At 44.2% G+C, this 26,052-nt stretch overlaps 1 protein-coding gene across 1 annotated transcript in view; it reads left to right on the top strand.

The window, feature by feature from the left end:
- The window catches only part of LOC135508887 (E3 SUMO-protein ligase PIAS1-like), a 34,572-nt gene extending 9,910 nt beyond the window's left edge, over positions 1 to 24,662 (top strand). The window contains exons 6-13 of the mRNA XM_064929100.1: positions 533 to 667; positions 8,493 to 8,598; positions 9,555 to 9,628; positions 9,812 to 9,972; positions 10,184 to 10,314; positions 17,989 to 18,175; positions 18,355 to 18,532; positions 21,999 to 24,662. Coding sequence (XP_064785172.1) covers positions 533 to 667; positions 8,493 to 8,598; positions 9,555 to 9,628; positions 9,812 to 9,972; positions 10,184 to 10,314; positions 17,989 to 18,175; positions 18,355 to 18,532; positions 21,999 to 22,310 — 1,284 coding nt within the window. The 3' untranslated portion in view covers positions 22,311 to 24,662. The remainder of the gene's footprint in view (positions 1 to 532; positions 668 to 8,492; positions 8,599 to 9,554; positions 9,629 to 9,811; positions 9,973 to 10,183; positions 10,315 to 17,988; positions 18,176 to 18,354; positions 18,533 to 21,998) is intronic.
- The last annotated feature ends 1,390 nt before the right edge of the window (positions 24,663 to 26,052 follow it).

The raw sequence follows: 26,052 nt of genomic DNA, 5'->3' as shown, positions 1-26,052 counted from the left end.
GCAACGAGAGAGAGAGGCAGGTCGTTATTGCGTTGGACTAGTTAACTGTAAGGTTGCAAGATTGGATCCCCCGAGCTGACAAGGTGGAAACCTGTCGTTCTGCCCCTGAACAAGGCAGTTAACCCACCCACTAGGCCGTCATTGAAAATAAGAATGTTCTTAATTGACATGCCAAGTTAAATAAAGATTAAATAATGGTGTAAAAAAAAAATGGTGTCCAAAAATACCGATTCCCGATTGTTATGAAAACTTGAAATCGGCCCTAATTAATCGGCCATTCCGATTAATCGGTCAACCTCTAGCTGTAACGTAACAAAATGTGGGACAAGTCAATGGGCCTGAATACTTTCTGAAAGCTCTGTATATATCACTGTTCTAACTACAGACGCAGTTATCCAAAGGGTTTTACAGTACGTACATTTTTTTTGTATGTTTGTGACCCCTTCGCGGGAATTGAACCCACAACCTTGGAGTTGCTTGCATCAACTTAAACCAACTGACGTTGACACTGTTGTCTCTTCTTCCTCCTCAGGGCTACCTTCCTCCAACCAAAAACGGAGTGGAACCCAAACGGCCGAGTCGCCCCATCAACATCACGTCACTGGTCAGACTGTCCACCACAGTGCCCAACACTATCGTGGTGTCGTGGACCTCAGAGATAGGCAGGGTAAGGAATCTATTGTGATGTCATGGACCTCAGAGATAGACAGGGTAAGGAATCTATTGTGATGTCATGGACCTCAGAGATAGGCAGGGTAAGGAATCTATTGTGATGTCATGGACCTCAGAGATAGACAGGGTAAGGAATCTATTGTGATGTCATGGACCTCAGAGATAGGCAGGGTAAGGAATCTATTGTGATGTCATGGACCTCAGAGATAGGCAGGGTAAGGAATCTATTGTGATGTCATGGACCTCAGAGATCGACAGGGTAAGGAATCTATTGTGATGTCATGGACCTCAGAGATAGGCAGGGTAAGGAATCTATTGTGATGTCATGGACCTCAGAGATAGACAGGGTAAGGAATCTATTGTGATGTCATGGACCTTAGAGATAGGCAGGGTAAGGAATCTATCGTGATGTCGTGGACCTCAGAGACAGGCAGGGTAAGGAATATATTGTGGTGTCATGGATAGACAGGGTAAAGATTGGAGGGTGATGTCATGTATATGCAGGGTAATGAGTGGAGGGTGATGTCATGTATATGCAGGGTAATGAGTGGAGGGTGATGTCATGGATATGCAGGGTAATGAATGGAGGGTGATGTCATGGATATGCAGGGTAATGAATGGAGGGTGATGTCATGGATATGCAGGGTAATGAATGGGGGGTGATGTCATAGATAGACAGGGTAATGAATGGAGGGTGATCTAATAGACAGGGGTGAGGGTGATGTAATAGATAGACAGGGTAATGAATGGAGGGTGATGTAATAGATAGACAGGGTAATGAATGGAGGGTGATGTAATGAATGGAGGGTGATGTAATAGATAGACAGGGTAATGAATGGAGGGTGATGTAATAGACAGGGGTGAGGGTGATGTAATGGAGGGTGATGTAATAGATAGACAGTGTAATGAATGGAGGGTGATCTAATAGACAGGGGTGAGGGTGATGTAATAGATAGACAGGGTAAAGAATGGAGGGTGATGTTATAGATACACAAGGTAATTCATGCAGGGTGATGTAATAGATTGACGGGGTAATGAATGCAGGGTGATGTAATAGATTGACAGGGTAATGAATGCAGGGTGATGTAATAGACTGAAGGGGTAATGAATGCAGAGTGATGTAATAGATTGACAGGGTAATGAATGCAGGGTGATGTAATAGATTGACGGGGTAATGAATGCAGGGTGATGTAATACACTGACGGGGTAATGAATGCAGGGTGATGTAATAGATTGACAGGGTAATGAATGCAGGGTGATGTAATAGATTGACGGGGTAATGAATGCAGGGTGATGTAATAGATTGACAGGGTAATGAATGCAGAGTGATGTAATAGACTGACGGGGTAATGAATGCAGGGTGATGTAATAGATTGACAGGGTAATGAATGCAGGGTGATGTAATAGATTGACGGGGTAATGAATGCAGGGTGATGTAATAGACTGACGGGGTAATGAATGCAGGGTGATGTAATAGACTGACGGGGTAATGAATGCAGGGTGATGTAATAGACTGACGGGGTAATGAATGCAGGGTGATGTAATAGACTGACGGGGTAATGAATGCAGGGTGATGTAATAGACTGACGGGGTAATGAATGCAGGGTGATGTAATAGACTGACGGGGTAATGAATGCAGGGTGATGTAATAGACTGACGGGGTAATGAATGCAGGGTGATTAGAGTTGTAATGTTCTGCTAATTCTCCCAGAATTTCCAGGTTAAATAATGAAACAAATAAACAAATCTGGTTGGTAGATTCACATAATCAAAAGGGAATGAAATAAGCAGGACATCCAGAATCGTCCAACAAGGATTTTTTGAAAACTTGGACATTTTTGTAAAGTTCCCATATAATTTTGCCTCCCTGAAGATGACTGGCTGATTGACTGACTGTTGAAGGAGAGCTGTGGCATGAGAACATGATAGGTTGTGTTTTAGGTATTTGCCACTGTGAAGCCAAAGGCACATTTCCAGATTGCATGGATAATACATGTTTTATGTTCTATTCCATTTTATCAACCCTTCCACTACCAATATATTTTATGACCATGGAATACCAACTGTTAATTTGCACACAAAAAAAAAATATATATATATAATTGTTTTACCATAAACAGTGTCTAGCTTTTTTCCATCCACATTAGTACTAAAACGCTGATTTACCATAATTCGATTTTTAGTATAATTTCGTTTTTAGAATTTTTAAGTAACTATAAATGATCATATTTCTGAAGTAAAACCAGCTGCCGTTTAAAAGGGTTGAACACCAAACTGTGAAATATACTGAGTGCGTTCAGAAATTATTCATGACTTTTGTTGTTACAGCCTGAATTCAAAATCACTTTTTGATAGATTTTTTCTCGGTCATCTACACACAATACCCTATAATGACAAACATGTTTTTAGAACATTTAGCAAATTTATTGAATTTGAAATACAAAAATATCTAATTTGTGTAATTATTCACACCCCTGAGTCAGTACTTTGTAGAAGCACCTTTGGCAGGGATTACAGCTCTGAGTCCTCTTGGGTATGTCTGGATCATCGTTGAGTCGTCTTGGGAATGTCTCTATCAGCTCTGAGTCCTCTTGGGTATGTCTGTATCAGCTTTGAGTCGTCTTGGGTATGTCTGTATCAGCTCTGAGTCCTCTTGGGTATGTCTGTATCAGCTCTGAGTCCTCTTGGGTATGTCTCTATCAGCTCTGAGTCCTCTTGGGTATGTCTCTATCAGCTCTGAGTCCTCTTGGGTATGTCTGTATCAGCTCTGGTATGTCTGTATCAGCTCTGAGTCCTCTTGGGTATGTCTGTATCAGCTCTGAGTCCTCTTGGGTATGTCTGTATCAGCTCTGAGTCCTCTTGGGTATGTCTGTATCAGCTCTGAGTCCTCTTGGGTATGTCTGTATCAGCTCTGAGTCCTCCCTGAGTCCTCTTGGGTATGTCTGTATCAGCCTCTGAGTCCTCTTGGGTATGTCTGTATCAGCCCTGAGTCCTCTTGGGTATGTCTGTATCAGCCCTGAGTCCTCTTGGGTATGTCTGTATCAGCTCTGAGTCGTCTTGGGTATGTCTGTATCAGCCCTGAGTCCTCTTGGGTATGTCTGTATCAGCCTGAGTCCTCTTGGGTATGTCTGTATCAGCCCTGAGTCCTCTTGGGTATGTCTGTATCAGCCCTGAGTCCTCTTGGGTATGTCTGTATCAGCCCTGAGTCCTCTTGGGTATGTCTGTATCAGCTCTGAGTCCCTTGGGTATGTCTTGGAGTCCTCTTATATCTGTATCAGCTCTGAGTCCTCTTGGGTATGTCTGTATCAGCCCTGAGTCCTCTTGGGTATGTCTGTATCAGCCCTGAGTCCTCTTGGGTATGTCTGTATCAGCTCTGAGTCGTCTTGGGTATGTCTGTATCAGCCCTGAGTCCTCTTGGGTATGTCTGTATCAGCTCTGAGTCCTCTTGGGTATGTCTGTATCAGCCCTGAGTCCTCTTGGGTATGTCTGTATCAGCCCTGAGTCCTCTTGGGTATGTCTGTATCAGCCCTGAGTCCTCTTGGGTATGTCTGTATCAGCCCTGAGTCCTCTTGGGTATGTCTGTATCAGCTCTGAGTCCTCTTGGGTATGTCTGTATCAGCTCTGAGTCCTCTTGGGTATGTCTGTATCAGCCCTGAGTCCTCTTGGGTATGTCTGTATCAGCTCTGAGTCCTCTTGGGTATGTCTGTATCAGCTCTGAGTCCTCTTGGGTATGTTTCCTCCAGACGTAGCTCTTTGAATTCAGGCCAAAGAGTTCAATTGAATGTCTCATCAGATCACATAATCATTTGCCTTGTGCTGTGAGACTTTCACCTGCCTTTTTGTAAATTCCAGGTGTGATGTCATGTGCCTTGTTCTCAGGATTGGCTTCCGTCTGGCCATTCTCCCATAATGCCCAGACTGTTGTCCTTCTGGCAGGTTCTCCCATCTCAGCCAAGGGAATCTGGAGTTCTGTCAGAGTGGTCATTGGGTTCTCGGTCACCTCCCTGACCGAGGCCCTTCTGGCAGGTTCTCCCATCTCACCTCGGGAACTCGGTAGTTCTGTCAGAGTGGTCATTGGGTTCTCGGTCACCTCCCTGACCGAGGCCCTTCTGGCAGGTTCTCCCATCTCAGCCAAGGGAATCTGGAGTTCTGTCAGAGTGGTCATTGGGTTCTCGGTCACCTCCCTGACCGAGGCCCTTCTGGCAGGTTCTCCCATCTCACCTCGGGAACTCGGTAGTTCTGTCAGAGTGGTCATTGGGTTCTCGGTCCCCTCCCTGACCGAGGCCCTTCTTGCCCCGTTGCCCACTTTGGTCAGACGGCCAGCTCTAGGCAGAGTCTGGGTAGTTCCATATTTGTTCAATTTCCCAATGATGAAGAGACCACGGTGCTCTTGGAAACTTTCAACACTCTAGGACTAGTTTTATACCCTTCCCCAGACATATGCCTCATCATAATTCTATCTCGGACAGTTCCTTGGACTTCATGGTATATACTGTAGTTTGTGCTCTGACATGCGCTGTCAACTCTGGGACTTTATATAGACAGGTGTGTTTCTTTCTAAATCATGTCCAAACAATTGACTTGGCCACAGGTGGACTTCAATCAAGTTGTAGTGACAACTCAAGGATGATCAAAGGAAATTGGATGCACCGTAGCTCAATTTGGAGTGTTATAGCAAAGGGGTGTGAATACTTACAGTACCAGGTGTGTCCAAACTCAACTACTCATTCCAGTGTTTTTCTTTATTTTTACTATTTTCTACATTGTAGAATAATACTGATGACGTCAAAACTATGAAATAACACATATGGAAACATGTAGTAACCAAATAAGTGTTGTATTTTATTTTATATTTGAGATTCTTCAAAGTAGCCTCCCTTTGCCTTGATGACATCTTTGCACACACTTGGTATTCTCTCAACCAGATTCGCCTGGAATGCGTTTGAAGGAGTTCCCACACATACTGAGCACTTGTTGGCTGTTTTTCCTTCACTCTGTGGTCCAACTCATCCCAAACCATCTTAATTGGGTTGAGGTCGGGTGATTGTGGAGGCCAGGTCATCTGATGCAGCACTCAATCACTCTCCTACTTGGTCATAAATCCCTTAAACAGCCTGGAGGTGTAGGGTCATTGTCCTGTTGAAAAACAAATGATAAGTGCAAACGATGGTGTATTGCTGCAGAATGCTGTGGTAGCCATGCTGGTTAAGTGTGCCTTGAATTCTAATTTCACCGGTCTAATGTCCATTGCTCGTGTTTCTTGGCCCAAGCAAGTCTCTTCTTTTTATTGGTGTCCTTTCGTAGTTGTTTCTTTGCAGCAATTTGATCATGAAGGCCTGATTCACTCAGTCTCCTCTGAACAGTTGATGTTGAGATGTGTCTGTTACTTGAACTCTGAAGCATTTATTTGGGCTGTAATTTCTGAGACTGGTAGCTCTAATGAACTTATCCTCTGCAGCAGAGGTAACTCGGAGTCTTCCATTGCTTGGCGGTCCTCGTGAGAGCCAGTTTCATCATAGCGCTTGATGGTTTTCTCAAATGTATTCAGAAGGAAAGAAATTACACAAATTGACTTTTAAAAAGGCACACCTGTTAATTGAAATGCATTCCAGGTGACTACCTCATGAAGCTGGTTGAGAAAATGCCAAGCGTGTGCAAAGCAGTCATCCAGGCAAAGGGTGGCTTTTGAAGAATCTCAAATATATAATATATTTTGATTTGTTTAACACTTTTTTGGTTACTACATGATTCCATATGTGTTATTTCATAGTTTTTAACGTCTTCACAACTTTTCTACAATGTAGAAAATAGTACAAATAAAGAAAAACCCTGAGTAGGGTTTTTGACTGGTACTGTAAATGTACTCTAAATGAGATTTCATTTAACATTTTCTATACTTTTGAAAACATTTCTAAAAACATGTTTTCACTTTGTTTTTATGGGCTATTGTGTGTAGATGGGTAAGACCTTTAAAAAAACGTTTATTTTTAAGTCTGTTTATAATTCAGGCTATAACACAACAAAATGTGGAATAACTTTGTGTGAATACATTCTGTCATTTTATTGACAGTGTTTCATCCATTGATCCTGAAAGACAATGACCAAAACGTATGGCGTAGTTTTCTTTATTCACGCCACAGCATTATCATGGCTGCTAGTGAAACAATGACCAAAACGTATGGCGTAGTTTTCTTTATTCACGCCACAGCATTATCATGGCTGCTAGTGAAACAATGACCAAAACGTATGGCGTAGTTTTCTTTATTCACGCCACAGCATTATCATGGCTGCTAGTGAAACAATGACCAAAACATATAGCTTAGTTTTCTTTATTCACGCCACAGCATTATCATGGCTACTAGTGAAACAATGACCAAACGTATGGCTTAGTTTTCTTTATTCACGCCACAGCATGGTTGCTAGTGAAACAATGGGAGTGGGAGGGCCTATGGCAAGATGCTTCTACTCACAGTGGGGAATTGTGATGTCATTATGGGGTATTGTGATGTCATAATGGGGTATTGTGTGCAGATTAATGAATAAGGCTGCAACGTGACACAATGTGGAACAAGTCAAAGGGCCTGAATACTTTCTGAATGTGCTGTATATCTAAATGGAAAATTATACAAATCTAAAAGTAACTTCTATTACCATTGCCAATATGTAAAAATAGCCTAGGAAAAGCCAACAAATAAAAACATTGCAGCCTGCAGGTAGAAAATATCCTGATTTTAAAAATAAATATCCTAGAAATCAGAGTGGCTCCGCATGGCCAGTCTGCAATGAACATGAAACATTGTATCAACTATTAACTTGGTTTGGGCCAAAACTCGTGCTCATAAATTATTGTATACATTTGCCACTGCTCAAGTAAAAATATCTTGGTCGACCAACAACCTTTCAATCAAACAATGGTCCAGTCAACTAAATGGGGTCAGTCCTAATGTGGGGTGGATCTGAGTTCTATATGGGGTCAGTCCTAATGTGGGGTGGATCTGAGTTCTATATGGGGTCAGTCCTAATGTGGGGTGGATCTGAGTTCTATATGGGGTCAGTGCTAATGTGGGGTGGATCTGAGTTCTATATGGGGTCAGTCCTAATGTGGGGTGGATCTGAGTTCTATATGGGGTCAGTGCTAATGTGGGGTGGATCTGAGTTCTATATGGGGTCAGTCCTAATGTGGGGTGGATCTGAGTTCTATATGGGGTCAGTCCTAATGTGGGGTGGATCTGAGTTCTATATGGGGTCAGTCCTAATGTGGGGTGGATCTGAGTTCTATATGGGGTCAGTCCTAATGTGGGGTGGATCTGAGTTCTATATGGGGTCAGTCCTAATGTGGGGTGGATCTGAGTTCTATATGGGGTCAGTCCTAATGTAGGGTGGATCTGAGTTCTATATGGGGTCAGTCCTAATGTAGGGTGGATCTGAGTTCCATATTTTAGTTGAATCAAATATTTATACCATTGGCAGAGTTTGTATACCATTTGCCAGTTTTTGATATGTAGAAAAATAAGGTGATTTTTGTATAGTCATACGATATGTGGTATAGAAAAGTACAATCTTGTGTGAGTTCATCTCTGCAGATGATCTATCAGATACAGGTTTTTACCAGGGGGGTATATTTTGGCATTGGCTGTTAGAACTATATTCATACCAGCCATTTTGGCGGGTGGTCAATAGTATTTGGGAGCATTTATTATTTTCTCAATTCAATGCCCAAAATGACCCCAGTCAGTAGTATGAAGGGTAAATAATGGTTTTCATGTATGGTGTTGAGTCATCATGGTTCATTGTGACCCTCCTGTTGTCTCCTCTCTCAGAGTTTCTCCATGGCAGTCTACCTGGTCAGACAGCAGACATCCACAACCCTGCTACAGAGACTACGAGCCAAAGGCATCCGCAACCCAGACCACTCCAGGGCTCTCAGTAGGTGGCTCTCTGATATTAGATGGTGCTGCATGGTCCCATAAACCAAGTGAGATTGTGACCGTGAGATTGTGTTGTCTCTCTCTCTCCACATTCAGAGAAGTTAACAGCTGACAGTGAGATTGTGTTGTCTCTCTCTCTCCACAGTCAGAAGTTAACAGCTGACAGTGAGATTGTGTTGTCTCTCTCTCTCCACAGTCAGAGAAGTTAACAGCTGACAGTGAGATTGTGTTGTCTCTCTCTCTCCACAGTCAGAGAAGTTAACAGCTGACAGTGAGATTGTGTTGTCTCTCTCTCTCCACAGTCAAAGAGAAGTTAACAGCTGACCCTGACAGTGAGATTGTGTTGTCTCTCTCTCTCCACAGTCAGAGAAGTTAACAGCTGACAGTGAGATTGTGTTGTCTCTCTCTCTCCACAGTCAGAGAAGTTAACAGCTGACAGTGAGATTGTGTTGTCTCTCTCTCTCTCCACAGTCAAAGAGAAGTTAACAGCTGACCCTGACAGTGAGATTGTGTTGTCTCTCTCTCTCCACAGTCAGAGAAGTTAACAGCTGACAGTGAGATTGTGTTGTCTCTCTCTCTCCACAGTCAAAGAGAAGTTAACAGCTGACAGTGAGATTGTGTTGTCTCTCTCTCTCTCCACAGTCAGAGAAGTTAACAGCTGACAGTGAGATTGTGTTGTCTCTCTCTCTCCACAGTCAGAAGTTAACAGCTGACAGTGAGATTGTGTTGTCTCTCTCTCTCCACAGTCAGAAGTTAACAGCTGACAGTGAGATTGTGTTGTCTCTCTCTCTCCACAGTCAAAGAGAAGTTAACAGCTGACAGTGAGATTGTGTTGTCTCTCTCTCTCCACAGTCAGAAGTTAACAGCTGACAGTGAGATTGTGTTGTCTCTCTCTCTCCACAGTCAGAAGTTAACAGCTGACAGTGAGATTGTGTTGTCTCTCTCTCTCCACAGTCAAAGAGAAGTTAACGGCTGACCCGGACAGTGAGATTGCGACCACCAGTCTACGAGTCTCTCTACTCTGTCCGGTACGTACACTCATTTTAGCTATTTAGCAGATGTTCTTAATCAGAAACGATCAATCAGTGATCAACTTGGGTAAAAGTAGGTAGATTAGGTAAAACAACCACATCACAATCAGAAGTTCTGCTACAAACAGCACAATACTCATCCTCCTGTTTCCTGTTTCCTGTTTCCTGTTTCCTGTCTAGCTGGGGAAGATGCGTCTGATGATCCCGTGCAGAGCGTTGACGTGTTCCCACCTCCAGTGTTTCGACGCTACGCTGTACATCCAGATGAATGAGAAGAAACCCACGTGGGTGTGTCCTGTCTGTGATCAGAAGGCCCCCTACCAACACCTCATCATCGACGGGTTCGTTCTGCTGCACCTCTCTGGGGATGCTACACATTGTATTGCAGTACAGTATCGCACACTATTTCTGAACCCCCCTCTGTGTGTGTGTGTGTGTGTGTGTGTGTGTGTGTGTGTGTGTGTGTGTGTGTGTGTGTGTGTGTGTGTGTGTGTGTGTGTGTGTGTGTGTGTGTGTGTGTGTGTGTGTGTGCGCCTGTCTGTCTCTCTGCAGGTTGTTCATGGAGATTCTGAACAGCTGTGAGGACTGTGACGAGATCCAGTTTAAAGAGGACGGGAACTGGTATCCCATGAGGTCGAAGAAGGAGGTCACAGAGGTGTCTGCTTCATTCAACGGGGAGGACGGTACGTGGCGATTCCTTCATAGCCCTTCTAGTGTCTCAGTAGCACCATTTATACAAATTCATTTTTTAATTTTTTAATGAAAAGCTGAGATGTCTTGAGTCATTAAGTATTCTACTCCTTTGTTATGGCAAGCCTAAATAAGTTCAGGAGTAAACATTTAAAAAACAATCTTAACAACTCCCATAAGTGTCATGGACACACTGTGTGCAACATGATTTTTTTAATGGCTATCTCATCTCTGTACCCCAAACATACAATTATCTGTAATGTCCCTCAGTCGAGCAGTGAATTTAAAACACAGACTCAACCACAAAGACCAGGAAGGTTTTCCACTGCCTTGTAAAGAAGGGCACCTATTGGTAGATGGGTAAAAATGTCAAAAATCAGACATTGAATATCCCTTTGAGCAGGGTGCAGTTATTAATTACACTTTGGATGGTGTATCAACACACCCAGTCACTACAAAGATACAGGCGTCCTTCCTAACTCAGTTGCTGGAGAGGAAGGAAACCGCTCTGGGGTTTCACCATGAAGCCAATGATGACTTTAAAACAGTTTAAATCAAAATGTATTATCAAAATCACATACACATATTTAGCAATGTTATTTTGGGTGTAGTGAAATGCTTGTGTTCCGAGCTCCAACAGTGCAGTAATATCTAATAATTCACAACAGTACACACAAATCTAAAGTAAAATAATGAAATTAAGAAATATATGAATATTTGGACGAGCAATGTTGTGGCATTGACTAAAGTACAGTATATACATATGAGATGAGTAAAGCAGTATGGAACCACTCTGACCAGTGTTCCATTATTAAAGTGGCCAGTGACTCCATGTCTATGTATAGGGTTAGGGTGGCAGGGTAGAGCGTTGGGCTATTAACCGGAAGGTTGCAAGTTCAAATCCCTGAGCTGACAAGCTCCAAATCTGTCATTCTGCCCCTGAACAGGCAGTTAACCCACTGTTCCTAGGCCGTCATTGAAAATAAGAATTTGTTCTTAACTGACTTGCCTGGTTAAATAAAGGTAGAATAAATATGGGTCAGCAGCCTCTAAGGTGCAGGGTTGAGTAACCGGGTCAGCTGGTGATGGCTGTTTAACAGACTGATGGCCTTGAGATAGAAGCTGTTTTTCAGTCTCTCGGTTCCTGCTTTGATGCACCTGTACTCCTTCTGGATGATAGCGTGGTGAACAGGCAGTGGCCCGGGTGGTTGTTGTCTTTGATGAGTTTAATGGCTGTGATAGGAGAAAACCGAGGATGGATTAGCAACATTGTAGTTTCTCTACAATACTAACAGTTCAGGGAAGTCAGGAACCAATACACTCAGTCAGTCAGGAAAGCAAAGGCCAGCTTTTTCAAACTGAAATTTGCATCCTGTAGCTCTAACTCCAAAAAGTTCTGGGACACGGTAGTCAATAGAGAATAAGAGCACCTCCTCCCAGCTAGGTAACACTGTCACTGCCGATAAATCCACTATAATTGAGAATTTCAACAAGCATTTCTCTACGGCTTTCCTCCTGACTACCCCAACCCCGGTCAACAACTTGCCCAAGCCTCCCAGCTTCTCCTTCACCCAAATCCAGATAGCAGATGTTCTGAAAGAGCTGCAAAACCTGGACCCCTGCAAATCATCTGGGTTTGACATTCTGGACCCTCTTTCTAAAATTGTCCCCCGCCGTTGTTGCAATCACTATTACTAGCCTGTTCAACCTCTTTCGTATCGTCTGAGATCCCCAAAGATTGGAAAGCTGCCGCGGACATCCCCCTCTTCAAAGGGGGAGACACCCTGGACCCACACTGTTACAGACCTATATTCATCCTGCCCTGCCTTTCTAAGGTCTTCGAAAGCCAAGTTAATAAACAGATCACTGATCATTTCGAATCCCACCGTACCTTCTCCGCTGTGCAATCCGGTTTCCGAGCTGGTCATGGGTGCACCTCAGCCACGCTCAAGTTCCTAAACGATATCATAACCGCCATCGATAAGAGACATTACTGTGCAGCTGTCTTCATCGACCTGGCCAAGGCTTTCGACTCTGTCAATCACCTTATTCTTATCGGCAGACTCGACAGCCTTGCCTTCTCCAATGACTGCCTCACCTGGTTCACTAACTGTTGTCCTAACCTCTGGCATTCTCTATGGGGGTGCCACAGGGTTCAATTCTCGGGCCCGACTCTTTTCTCTGTATATATCAATTATGTCGCTCTTGCTGCTGGTGGTTCTCTGATCCACCTCTACGCAGACGACACCATTTTCTGTATACTTCTGGCCCTTCTTTGAACACTGTGTTAACTAACCTCCAAACGAGCTTCAATGCCATACAACACTCCTTCCGTGGTCTCCAACTCCTTTTAAATGCAAGTAAAACTAAATGCATGCTCTTCAACCGTTCGCTGCCCGCACCTCCAGCATCACTACTCTGGACAGTTATGACTTATGTGGACAACAGCAAATACCTAGGTGTCTGGTTAGACTGTAAACTCTCCTTCCAGACTCACATTAAACATCTCCAATCCAAAATAATTAAATCTAGAATCGGCTTCCTATTTCGCAAACAAAGCCTCCTTCACTCATGCTGCCAAACATACCCTCGTAAAACTGACCATCCTACCGATCCTTGACTTCGGCGATGTCATTTACAAAATAGCCTCCAACACTCTACTCAACAAATTGGAAGCAGTCTATCACAGTGTCATCCGTTTTGTCACAAAAGCCCCATATACTTACCACCCACCACTGCGACCTGTATGCTCTAGTCGGCTGGCCCTCACTACACATCCGTCGCCAAACCCACTGGCTCCAGGTCATCTACAAGTCTCTGCCAGGTAAAGCTCCGCCTTATCTCAGCTCACTGGTCACCATAGCAACACCCACCCGTAGCACGCGCTCCAGCAGGTATATCTCACTGGTCATCCCCAAAGCCAACACCTCATTTGGCTGCCTTTCCTTCCTGTTCTCTGCTTCCAGTGACTGGAACGAATTGCAAAAATTGATCACTTTAAACATCAGCAATCTGAACAGCGAACCGATCGCTGCAGCTGTACATAGTCCATCTGTAAATAGCCCATCCAACTACCTACCTCATCCCCATATTTTATTTACTTTTTCTGCTCTTTTGCTCACCAGTATCTCTAGTTGCACATCATCATTTTACATTTACATTTAAGTCATTTAGCAGACGCTCTTATCCAGAGCGACTTACAAATTGGTGAATTCACCTTCTGACATCAGTGGAACAGCCACTTTACAATAGTGCATCTAAATCATTTAAGGGGGAGGGGGGTGAGAAGGATTACTTTATCCTATCCTAGGTATTCCTTGAAGAGGTGGGGTTTCAGGTGTCTCCGGAAGGTGGTGATTGACTCCGCTGTCCTGGTGTCGTGAGGGAGTTTGTTCCACCATTGGGGGGCCAGAGCAGCGAACAGTTTTGACTGGGCTGAGCGGGAACTGTACTTCCTCAGTGGTAGGGAGGCGAGCAGGCCAGAGGTGGATGAACGCAGTGCCCTTGTTTGGGTGTAGGGCCTGATCAGAGCCTGGAGGTACTGCGGTGCCGTTCCCCTCACAGCTCCGTAGGCAAGCACCATGGTCTTGTAGCGGATGCGAGCTTCAACTGGAAGCCAGTGGAGAGAGCGGAGGTGCGGGGTGACGTGAGAGAACTTGGGAAGGTTGAACACCAGACGGGCTGCGGCGTTCTGGATGAGTTGTAGGGGTTTAATGGCACAGGCAGGGAGCCCAGCCAACAGCGAGTTGCAGTAATCCAGACGGGAGATGACAAGTGCCTGGATTAGGACCTGCGCCGCTTCCTGTGTGAGGCAGGGTCGTACTCTGCGGATGTTGTAGAGCATGAACCTACAGGAACGGGCCACCGCCTTGATGTTAGTTGAGAACGACAGGGTGTTGTCCAGGATCACGCCAAGGTTCTTAGCGCTCTGGGAGGAGGACACAATGGAGTTGTCAACCGTGATGGCGAGATCATGGAACGGGCAGTCCTTCCCCGGGAGGAAGAGCAGCTCCGTCTTGCCGAGGTTCAGCTTGAGGTGGTGATCCGTCATCCACACTGATATGTCTGCCAGACATGCAGAGATGCGATTCGCCACCTGGTCATCAGAAGGGGGAAAGGAGAAGATTAATTGTGTGTCGTCTGCATAGCAATGATAGGAGAGACCATGTGAGGTTATGACAGAGCCAAGTGACTTGGTGTATAGCGAGAATAGGAGAGGGCCTAGAACAGAGCCCTGGGGGACACCAGTGGTGAGAGCGCGTGGCGAGGAGACAGATTCTCGCCACGCCACCTGGTAGGAGCGACCTGTCAGGTAGGACGCAATCCAAGCGTGGGCCGCGCCGGAGATGCCCAACTCGGAGAGGGTGGAGAGGAGGATCTGATGGTTCACAGTGTCGAAGGCAGCCGATAGGTCTAGAAGGATGAGAGCAGAGGAGAGAGCGTTAGCTTTAGCAGTGCAGAGCGCCTCCGTGATACAGAGAAGAGCAGTCTCAGTTGAATGACTAGTCTTGAAACCTGACTGATTTGGATCAAGAAGGTCATTCTGAGAGAGATAGCAGGAGAGCTGTCCAAGGACGGCACGTTCAAGAGTTTTGGAGAGAAAAGAAAGAAGGGATACTGGTCTGTAGTTGTTGACATCGGAGGGATCGTGTGTAGGTTTTTTCAGAAGGGGTGCAACTCTCGCTCTCTTGAAGACGGAAGGGACGTAGCCAGCGGTCAGGGATGAGTTGATGAGCGAGGTAAGGTAAGGGAGAAGGTCTCCGGAAATGGTCTGGAGAAGAGAGGAGGGGATAGGGTCAAGCGGGCAGGTTGTTGGGCGGCCGGCCGTCACAAGAAGCGAGATTTCATCTGGAGAGAGAGGGGAGAAAGAGGTCAGAGCACAGGGTAGGGCAGTGTGAGCAGAACCAGCGGTGTCGTTTGACTTAGCAAACGAGGATCGGATGTCGTCGACCTTCTTTTCAAAATGGTTGACGAAGTCATCTGCAGAGAGAGGGAGGAGGGGGGGGAGGGGGAGGAGGATTCATCTGCTCATCTATCACTCCAGTGTTAATCTGCTAAATTGTAATTACTTCGCTACTATGGCCTATTGCCTCCTTACTGCATTTACACACACTGTATATTTACTTTTTCTATTGTGTTATTGACTGTATGTTTGTTTATTCCATGTGTAACTCTGTTGTTTTTGTCGCACTGCTTTGCTTTATCTTGGCCAGGTCGCAGTTGTAAATGAGAACTTGTTCTCAACTGGCGTACCAGGTTAAATAAAGGTGAAATAAAAAAATAATAATTGACAGAGTGAAAAGAAGGAAGCCTGTACAGAATACAAATATTCAAAAAAAATGTGGCAAAGCATTTCACTTTATGACCGAATACAAAGTGTTATGTTGGGGGCAAATCCTATACAACACATTACTGAGTACCACTCTCCAACACACCACATTACTGAGTACCACTCTCCAACACAACACATTACTGAGTACCACTCTCCAATACAATACATTACTGAGTACCACTCTCCAATACAACACATTACTGAGTACCACTCTCCAATACAATACATTACTGAGTACCACTCTCCAACACAACACATTACTGAATACCACTCTCCAATACAACACATTACTGAGTACCACTCTCCAATCCAATACAACACATTACTGAGTACCACTCACCAATACAGCACATTACTGAGTGCCACTCTCCAATCCAATACAACACATTACTGAGTACCACTCTCCAATACAACACATTACTGAGTACCACTCTCCAATACAACACATTACTGAGTACCACTCTCCAATACAACACATTACTGAGTACCACTCTCCAATTCAGCACATTACTGAGTGCCACTCTCCAATCCAATACAACACATTACTGAGTACCGCTCTCCAATACAACACATTACTGAGTACCACTCTCCAATACAACACATTACTGAGTACCACTCTCCAATACAACACATTACTGAGCACCACTCTCCAATACAACACATTACTGAGTACCACTCTCCAATACAACACATTACTGAGTACCACTCTCCAATGCAACACATTACTGAGCACCACTCTCCAATACAACACATTACTGAGTACCACTCTCCAATACAACACATTACTGAGTACCACTCTCCAATACAACACATTACTGAGCACCACTCTCCAATACAACACATTACTGAGTACCACTCTCCAATACAACACATTACTGAGTACCGCTCTCCAATACAACACATTACTGAGTACCACTCTCCAATACAACACATTACTGAGTACCACTCTCCAATACAACACATTACTGAGCACCACTCTCCAATACAACACATTACTGAGTACCACTCTCCAATACAACACATTACTGAGTACCACTCTCCAATGCAACACATTACTGAGCACCACTCTCCAATACAACACATTACTGAGTACCACTCTCCAATACAGCACATTACTGAGTGCCACTCTCCAATCCAATACAACACATTACTGAGTACCACTCTCCAATACAACACATTACTGAGTACCACTCTCCAATACAACACATTACTGAGTACCACTCTCCAATACAACACATTACTGAGCACCACTCTCCAATACAACACATTACTGAGTACCACTCTCCAATACAACACATTACTGAGTACCACTCTCCAATACAACACATTACTGAGCACCACTCTCCAATACAACACATTACTGAGTACCACTCTCCAACACAACACATTACTGAGTACCACTCTTCAATACAACACATTACTGAGTACCACTCTTCAATACAGCACATTACTGAGTACCACTCTCCATATGTTCAAGCGCAATTATGGCTGCATCATGTTATGGGTATGCTTGTCATCAGCAGGGACTGGGGAGTTTTCTATGTTAAAAATAAATGGAATGGAGCTAAGCACAAGAAAAATCCTAGAGGAACACCTGGTTCAGTCTGCTTCCCCGCAGACACTGGGAGACAAATTCACCTTTCAGCAGGACAATTACCTAAAACACAAGGCCAAATATACACTGGAGTTGTTTACCATGATGACATTGAATGTTGCTGGAATAGTTACTGTTTTGACTTAAATCTGCTTGAAAATGTATGTCAAGACTTAAAAATGGCTGTCTAGAAATTAGCAACAACCAACTTGACAGAGCGTCAAGAATTGTCAAGAGAATAATGTGCAAATATTGTACAATCCAGGTGTGGAAAACTCATAGAGACTTTGGTTACAGCTGGGAGTGTTTCTCTCTCTTAGAGACTTACCCAAAAATAATCACAGCTGTAATTACTCTTAGAGACTTACCCAGAAAGTCTCACAGCTGTAATCACTCTTAGAGACTTACCCAGAATGACTCACAGCTGTGATCACTCTTAGAGACTTACCCAGAAAGACTCACAGCTGTAATCACTCTTAGAGTCTTTGATGCCTCATGATTGAGTATTGCTCTGTTCAAGTAGACTGTGATTTTGCTGTGGCCTGATAGGGGTGTCAGTGACTGTGAACACTCCGAGAGACTTTGGGTTGAGGTCAGTGATAAAGTAGTCTACAGTACTACAGCCAAGAGATGAGCTATAGGTGTACCTACCATAGGAGTCCCCTCGAAGCCTACCATTGACTATGTACATACCTCTCTCTCTCTGTCTCGTCTCTCTGTCTCTCTCTCTTTCTGCCATAGACTCGTGTCGGACAGTAGAATCAGAGCCCCACAGGAACAGCTCATCCCACAGCAGTACCAATAAGGTGGTGGTGATTGATCTGACTCTGGACAGCTCTTCAGACGATGATCTGGACGATGAGCCTCCTCTCAAGAGGGCCTGTCCCTCCTCCTCGCTGTCCCCTGCCTCGCCGCCTGTCAGCAAGGGGTATGTCCAATCACAAAATCCTACAAATACAATCTGTCCTCTGTTTTGGGCCGACTGGACACCAGCCAGACTGTTCTGTTTTCTTGTCTCTCTTATGTCGGCCTTTTACACCATGTTCTGGCCTGGTGTTCTGACCTGGTGTTCTGACCTGGTGTTCTGACCTGGTGTTCTCCCCACAGAGTGTTGAACCTCCACAGCCAGGCGTCTCCAGTGGCCAGAGCTCCCAGCATGCCTCCTGTTGAGACCAGCTACATCCCCCCTCCACCTCCCCTCATACAGGACTACAGCCACTACTACCACACCCCCAATGACCTGGACCTCAACTTCTTCTCATTCCTCCAGGGAGACAACCATCAGGTAATGACTTCACAGGATACAACCATCAGGTAATGACTTCACAGGATACAACCATCAGGTAATGACTTCACAGGATAGGACCATCAGGTAATGACTTCACAGAATATAACCATCAGGTAATGACTTCACATAATAGAACCATCAGGTAATGACTTCACAGAATAGAACCATCAGGTAATGACTTCACATAATAGAACCATCAGGTAATGATTTCACATAATAGAACCATCAGGTAATGACTTCACATAATAGAACCATCAGGTAATGCCTTCACAGGAGACAGCCATCAGGTAATGACTACACAGAATAGAAGTAATGACTTCACAGAATAGAACCATCAGGTAATGATTTCACATAATAGAACCATCAGGTAATGATTTCACATAATAGAACCATCAGGTAATGACTTCACATAATAGAACCATCAGGTAATGATTTCACATAATAGAACCATCAGGTAATGACTTCACATAATAGAACCATCAGGTAATGCCTTCACAGGAGACAGCCATCAGGTAATGACTACACAGAATAGAAGTAATGACTTCACAGAATAGAACCATCAGGTAATGATTTCACATAATAGAACCATCAGGTAATGATTTCACATAATAGAACCATCAGGTAATGACTTCACATAATAGAACCATCAGGTAATGACTTCACATAATAGAACCATCAGGTAATGACTTCACATAATAGAACCATCAGGTAATGACTTCACATAATAGAACCATCAGGTAATGACTTCACACAATAGAACCATCAGGTAAATACTACACAAGAGACAACCATCAGGTAATGACTTCACAGAAGAGAACCATCAGGTGATGACGTCACAGGATAGAACCATCAGGTAATGAGTTCACAGAACCATCAGGTAATGACTTCACATGAGACAACCACCAGGTAATGGCTTCACATGAGACAACCACCAGGTAATGGCTTCACATGAGACAACCACCAGGTAATGGCTTCACAGAATAGAACCATCAGGCAATGACTTCACATGAGACAACCATCAGGTAATGCTTTCACAGAATAGAAGTAATGACTTCACAGAATAGAACCATCAGGTAATGACTTCACATGAGACAACCATCAGGTAATGACTTCACACTCTCTCTGTAGCATTACAACATGGTGGTGACCCTCCCTCCTCTCTCTCTCTCTGTAGCATTACAACATGGTGGTGACCCTCCCTCCTCTCTCTCTCTGTAGCATTACAACATGGTGGTGACCCTCTCTCTCTGTCTCTCTCTCTGTGTAGCATTACAACATGGTGGTGACCCTCTCTCTCTCTCTCTCTCTCTGTCTCTCTCTCTCTCTGTAGCATTACAACATGGTGGTGACCCTCCCTCCTCTCTCTCTCTCTCTGTAGTATTACAACATGGTGGTGACCCTCCCTCCTCTCTCTCTTTCTGTAGCATTACAACATGGTGGTGACCCTCCCTCCTCTCTCTCTCTCTCTCTGTAGCATTACAACATGGTGGGTACCCTCCCTCCTCTCTCTCTCTGTAGCATTACAGCATGGTGGTGACCCTCCCTCCTCTCTCTCTCTCTGTAGCATTACAACATGGTGGTGACCCTCCCTCCTCTCTCTCTGTAGCATTACAACATGGTGGTGACCCTCCCTCCTCTCTCTCTCTCTCTCTCTGTAGCATTACAACATGGTGGTGACCCTCCCTCCTCTCTCTCTCTCTCTCTCTCTGTAGCATTACAACATGGTGGTGACCCTCCCTCCTCTCTCTCTCTCTGTAGCATTACAACATGGTGGTGACCCTCCCTCCTCTCTCTCTCTGTAGCATTACAACATGGTGGTGACCCTCCCTCCTCTCTCTCTCTCTGTAGCATTGCAACATGGTGGTGACCCTCCCTTCTCTCTCTCTCTCTCTGTAGCATTACAACATGGTGGTGACCCTCCCTCCTCTCTCTCTCTCTGTAGCATTACAACATGGTGGTGACCCTCCCTCCTCTTTCTCTCTCTGTAGCATTGCAACATGGTGGTGACCCTCCCCCCTCTCTCTCTCTCTCTCTCTCTGTAGCATTACAACATGGTGGTGACCCTCCCTCCTCTCTCTCTCTCTCTGTAGCATTACAACATGGTGGTGACCCTCCCTCTCTCTCTCTCTGTAGCATTACAACATGGTGGTGACCCTCCCTCCTCTCTCTCTCTCTGTAGCATTACAACATGGTGGTGACCCTCCCTCCTCTCTCTCTCTCTCTCTGTAGCATTACAACTTGGTGGTGACCCTCCCTCCTCTCTCTCTCTCTCTCTCTGTAGCATTACAACATGGTGGTGACCCTCCTTCCTCTCTCTCTCTCTGTAGCATTACAACATGGTGGTGACCCTCCCTCCTCTCTCTCTCTGTGTAGCATTACAACATGGTGGTGACCCTCCCTCTCTCTCTCTCTCTGTGTAGCATTACAACATGGTGGTGACCTTCCCTCCCTCTCTCTCTCTCTGTAGCATTACAACATGGTGGTGACCCTCCCTCCTCTCTCTCTCTGTAGCATTACAACATGGTGGTGACCCTCCCTACCTCTCTCTCTCTCTGTAGCATTACAACATGGTGGTGACCCTCCCTCCTCTCTCTCTCTCTGTAGCATTACAACATGGTGGTGACCCTCCCTCCTCTCTCTCTCCCTGTAGCATTACAACATGGTGGTGACCCTCCCTCCTCTCTCTCTCTCTGTAGCATTACAACATGGTGGTGACCCTCCCTCCTCTCTCTCTCTCTGTAGCATTACAACATGGTGGTGACCCTCCCTCCTCTCTCTCTCTCTCTCTGTAGCATTACAACATGGTGGTGACCCTCCCTCCTCTTTCTCTCTCTGTAGCATTGCAACATGGTGGTGACCCTCCCCCCTCTCTCTCTCTCTCTCTCTCTGTAGCATTACAACATGGTGGTGACCCTCCCTCCTCTCTCTCTCTCTCTGTAGCATTACAACATGGTGGTGACCCTCCCTCTCTCTCTCTCTCTGTAGCATTACAACATGGTGGTGACCCTCCCTCCTCTCTCTCTCTCTCTCTGTAGCATTACAACTTGGTGGTGACCCTCCCTCCTCTCTCTCTCTCTCTCTCTCTCTGTAGCATTACAACATGGTGGTGACCCTCCTTCCTCTCTCTCTCTCTGTAGCATTACAACATGGTGGTGACCCTCCCTCCTCTCTCTCTCTGTGTAGCATTACAACATGGTGGTGACCCTCCCTCCTCTCTCTCTCTCTGTGTAGCATTACAACATGGTGGTGACCTTCCCTCCTCTCTCTCTCTCTGTAGCATTACAACATGGTGGTGACCCTCCCTCCTCTCTCTCTCTGTAGCATTACAACATGGTGGTGACCCTCCCTCCTCTCTCTCTCTGTAGCATTACAACATGGTGGTGACCCTCCCTCCTCTCTCTCTCCCTGTAGCATTACAACATGGTGGTGACCCTCCCTCCTCTCTCTCTCTCTCTCTCTGTAGCATTACAACATGGTGATGGCAGCGGCGGCCTCTGCCTCAGAAGACCATGACCTTCTCCTCAACCGCTTCCTGCCGTATAGCTCCTCCCAGATGTTCCTGGACCAACCAGGGACCCCCGGGGGCGGGAGCAATGCCCTGCCAGCAGCCAATGGGGGCAGCAACAGCGGGAGCAGCTCCAGTCTTGTTTCATCTAATAGTTTAAGAGAGAGGGATGTAGAGAGGGATGGAGAGCGGGACAGCCAGTCGAGCAGGTCTGATGCAGCGGCAGCAGTCATATATGGCTCCATACCAGACGTGATCTCGTTAGACTGAAGGGAGGCGGGGGATCGTCCACACACAACGGAAAAACAACTTGAGGGAGGAAATAGAAACGGAAAGGGACAAATAAATAAAAAGTAGGAGAAAACAATGCTATGTACAGAGAGGAAAATTCTATTTTCAATTTGACTTATTATATATAAGCTCCCGACGATGACGATGATGACGATGATGATGATGACGATGAGTAACTTCAGTTGATATTTTTCTGTGGATACTGAAGATTTTTTCACGGCCTCTTCCTTCACGTGCCCCCCCCCGACCCTCCCTGACCTTTTGTACTTCGTTCTTACTGTTTTATTTCAATATTCCACGGCGACGGCATTATTTTTGTCTCAAAACATGTTTGGACTTGTGCTTCGGAGCGAGAAGAGGAATCTGTCCGTTCGTTTGTTTCCTCATCACTGTAGAGTTATTTTTTTCCCTTTTTTGTTTTAAACGTTCATTCTTACTGTGGTCAATAATATTGTATTTAATTATTTTCAAGGTATTATTTATTAATATGCTTTTCAAGTTCTGTTGGATCCATGTGTGCTGTGTAAAAATCATTCCCTCCGTGTTGTTGATGTCACTAGGATCACACAGGTTAGCCTGGCTGCTGTCTGTCTGTTGTCGTGGAATGGTAGCACTGACAGACTGGTACCCAGGCTGGTTATAGATCCACTACTGTGGTTTCTCTGGTTTGTGTGCTCCCTCTCTCATCTCTTTCATTTAGCTGAGGAAACTTTACTGCAGCGTCCATCCTTAGTTGTTTTCACATTAAAGAAATATTATTAAAATAGTATTGAAATTGGCATCATAGTTACACACAGCAAATTTTCATTATGGGGAGGGGGACAAAATGATTTCAATCCAGTGTATTACTACGGTACCTTGTTAAATGTAAGCACTTCTATTTTCATGCAGGGTGTATCTTTGACTCATTTTTTCACCAAGTCATTCAAGGAAAACAAAACCCCAAGTATATTGAAGTTGCATTTGGAACAGAGAACAAACTGCATGGCTTTTCATGCCTGCTATCGCTGTCAGTCTCTCCTCTCTCTCCTGTCACTCACCAGAGTCCAGTAGCTCTATAATGTGTGGTCTGATTTAGAGTGGTCAGTGTGACTGTGCTAGAATGTTGAATGCCTGACCGAGACGGTCTGTGACAGAAGCATCACGCACCGCATCCACACTAAAGGGCCGACCCGAACGGTACTGTGATGGCTTGGGGATTTTCTTTGGCTCTTTCCAGAACTTTTGTGGATGTGGAACCAGGCCAGCCCAGTACAGCTTGGCTCAGTTAGGCCCTATAGTGTGGAATGGGCCATAGTGGTTTTGATACCATTATTCTGTCCTTCGTTCTATTAGCCTTCTGTTCCCTTCCTGTGTACACAGTTAGTATTATTTATTATTTCCTCTCTTAGTTTTGGTTGATTCATGATTATGCATTGCTATTGTCATGATATTTCTTTAGTAATTCTATGATTCATGAATATGCATTGCTATTGTCCTATGATATTTCTTTAGTAATTCTATGATTCATGAATATGCATTGCTATTGTCTTATGATATTTCTTTAGTAATTATATGATTCATGAATATGCATTGCTATTGTCTTATGATATTTCTTTAGTAATTCTATGATTCATGAATATGCATTGCTATTGTCTTATGATATTTCTTTAGTAATTCTATGATTCATGAATATGCATTGCTATTGTCCTATGATATTTCTTTAGTAATTCTATGATTCATGAATATGCATTGCTATTGTCTTATGATATTTCTTTAGTGATTATATGATTCATGAATATGCATTGCTATTGTCTTATGATATTTCTTTAGTAATTCTATGATTCATGAAAATATGCATTGCTATTGTCCTATGATATTTCTTTAGTAATTATAGGATTCATGCTATTTAAAAGGTCATTGTCGCTTGATCTGCATCATTGTAACAAACCAATTCTGTTTTAGTTTTTTTTCCTTCTGTCTGTTGTGCTATTGAATGATGTCAATATCACAACAGAGGCTTGGAGCATTTTGATGGTCTCTGGGCTCTACTCTACTGTGTTGTTTGATAATTGTATGAATTAAACCGATAGATACAGCAAGACGACAGACAAGTAATGGTATGCTCTGGCCTCTGCAAGAAGTAGAGCTAGTCAATAAATCACTGTGTACGAGGGGTTGAATCAAGGTGCTTTTGCAGAAGTAATTTATGTTCCTGTTCTTGAATGTTCTTTGGACGTGAAGCATGTTTTTTGTGCAACTGTCTTTTCTTGAATGCAGCCTATTCATATGATGGAGTCGCGATGACGATACGTTTTGTTGACCTTTACTGTTTTGAATGAGCTTGGCGATGCCTGGATGAGATTTTTCAGATATTTTAATAGTTTAAGTGAATAGCATCAAAACAGTACCCTAAACCTAAATGTCAAGATGGTAAGGAACCCCTAAATGTGATATTTAGAGCGTTAAATCGCTCTGGGTCTGTTAAGGCAGTGCACGGTAGGTGGGCGCTGCTGGCTCATTGTAAACAACTGCAAATATATAACTAACCATCCTTGTTCTGTGACAACCATCCATAGCTGAGATTAGCATAAGATACACAGCTATCTAGCACGGTTAAACGCAATAAATGTCTTGTTAACTAACTAGTTAAATCAAATCTTTGGCTGAAAGATCCCAGATTGCCCCCAAAAGATGGCGAGTAACATAGGCGAGACCGCTATTTTCTAGCTCGCCAGCTCGTGGCCAAGTCCCCGGTGTCCGATACGGAGCGTGAAGTCACGGCTCCTGCATAGCAACCTACCCGGTTGTATGAAACCCCTATGTTTAATATACCCCTTATATTTCCCCTGAAAGTTTCCTTCACTAAGTTAGTTGCACAAAACTTTTTAAGGTGAATTTACCCCTGAAATTAAGTGGAAAAAAAGTTTCAGGTTGGCCATGAGGTCTCTTAACTGCTTCATTCAATATGGATAGCAATGTAAACAGCATTTGTGGAGGTGAATGTTGCTTTCCTCTGGCCTGGTTCAGAAGGGAAACATCCACCAGCCAGCTAGATATGTACTTAACTAAACAATGGAAGGATCTAGAATGGGACATTCTTACGGTGTGGTGCCTTTTGGACCTCATCGCTTTTGGAGGGGAAATTATATTTTATTTTAGTATTCTTTCTAAAAAAAAAAATGAATATTGGTTAAACTCAGGCACTTTTTTAAGGTGCATTTTCTAACCGGTTAGGTGCATAATCCTAACAGGGTGGAACATAACAAGGTGGACATTTGGAGCCCAAATCAGCCATAGCTCTGTGAGTGAGCAAGATTGAGCTATAGCATAATGGTGAACACTTGGAACAGGATTCTCTATCAAACATATTTTAACGTTTTGAAATATGGTTAATTTTCTCCTTTTAATTTAGCCTAGCAGGGTGGACATTTGAGTGGGACATACAGTCGAACATCATCAACAAAATAGATACAACTAAGGGTTTATATTTATGTACCTTTTTAAACCATTGTTTTCCCACCAAATAAATGATGATACTTCCTGAATGTGGTGTGGTTTTAGAGAGGGGGGGGTTTCTTAAATGGAGAATTACAAAAAACTAACAGGGCGGAAAGTGATATCAGGGACACAGAACATTTTTGAAACAATAAATACAATCATCATGAAAAAATGTAACTTTGGATGAGAGAATTTTAACTAGGGGTGTGTTCGTAAATTCAATCTGGAGTGCGCTCTGGGC

This window comes from Oncorhynchus masou, chromosome 22, assembly GCF_036934945.1.
Source record: "Oncorhynchus masou masou isolate Uvic2021 chromosome 22, UVic_Omas_1.1, whole genome shotgun sequence".
NCBI lineage: Eukaryota > Metazoa > Chordata > Actinopteri > Salmoniformes > Salmonidae > Oncorhynchus > Oncorhynchus masou.
The sequence above is the reverse complement of the archived record's forward strand: the minus strand, read 5'-3'. Positions and strand labels throughout refer to the sequence as shown.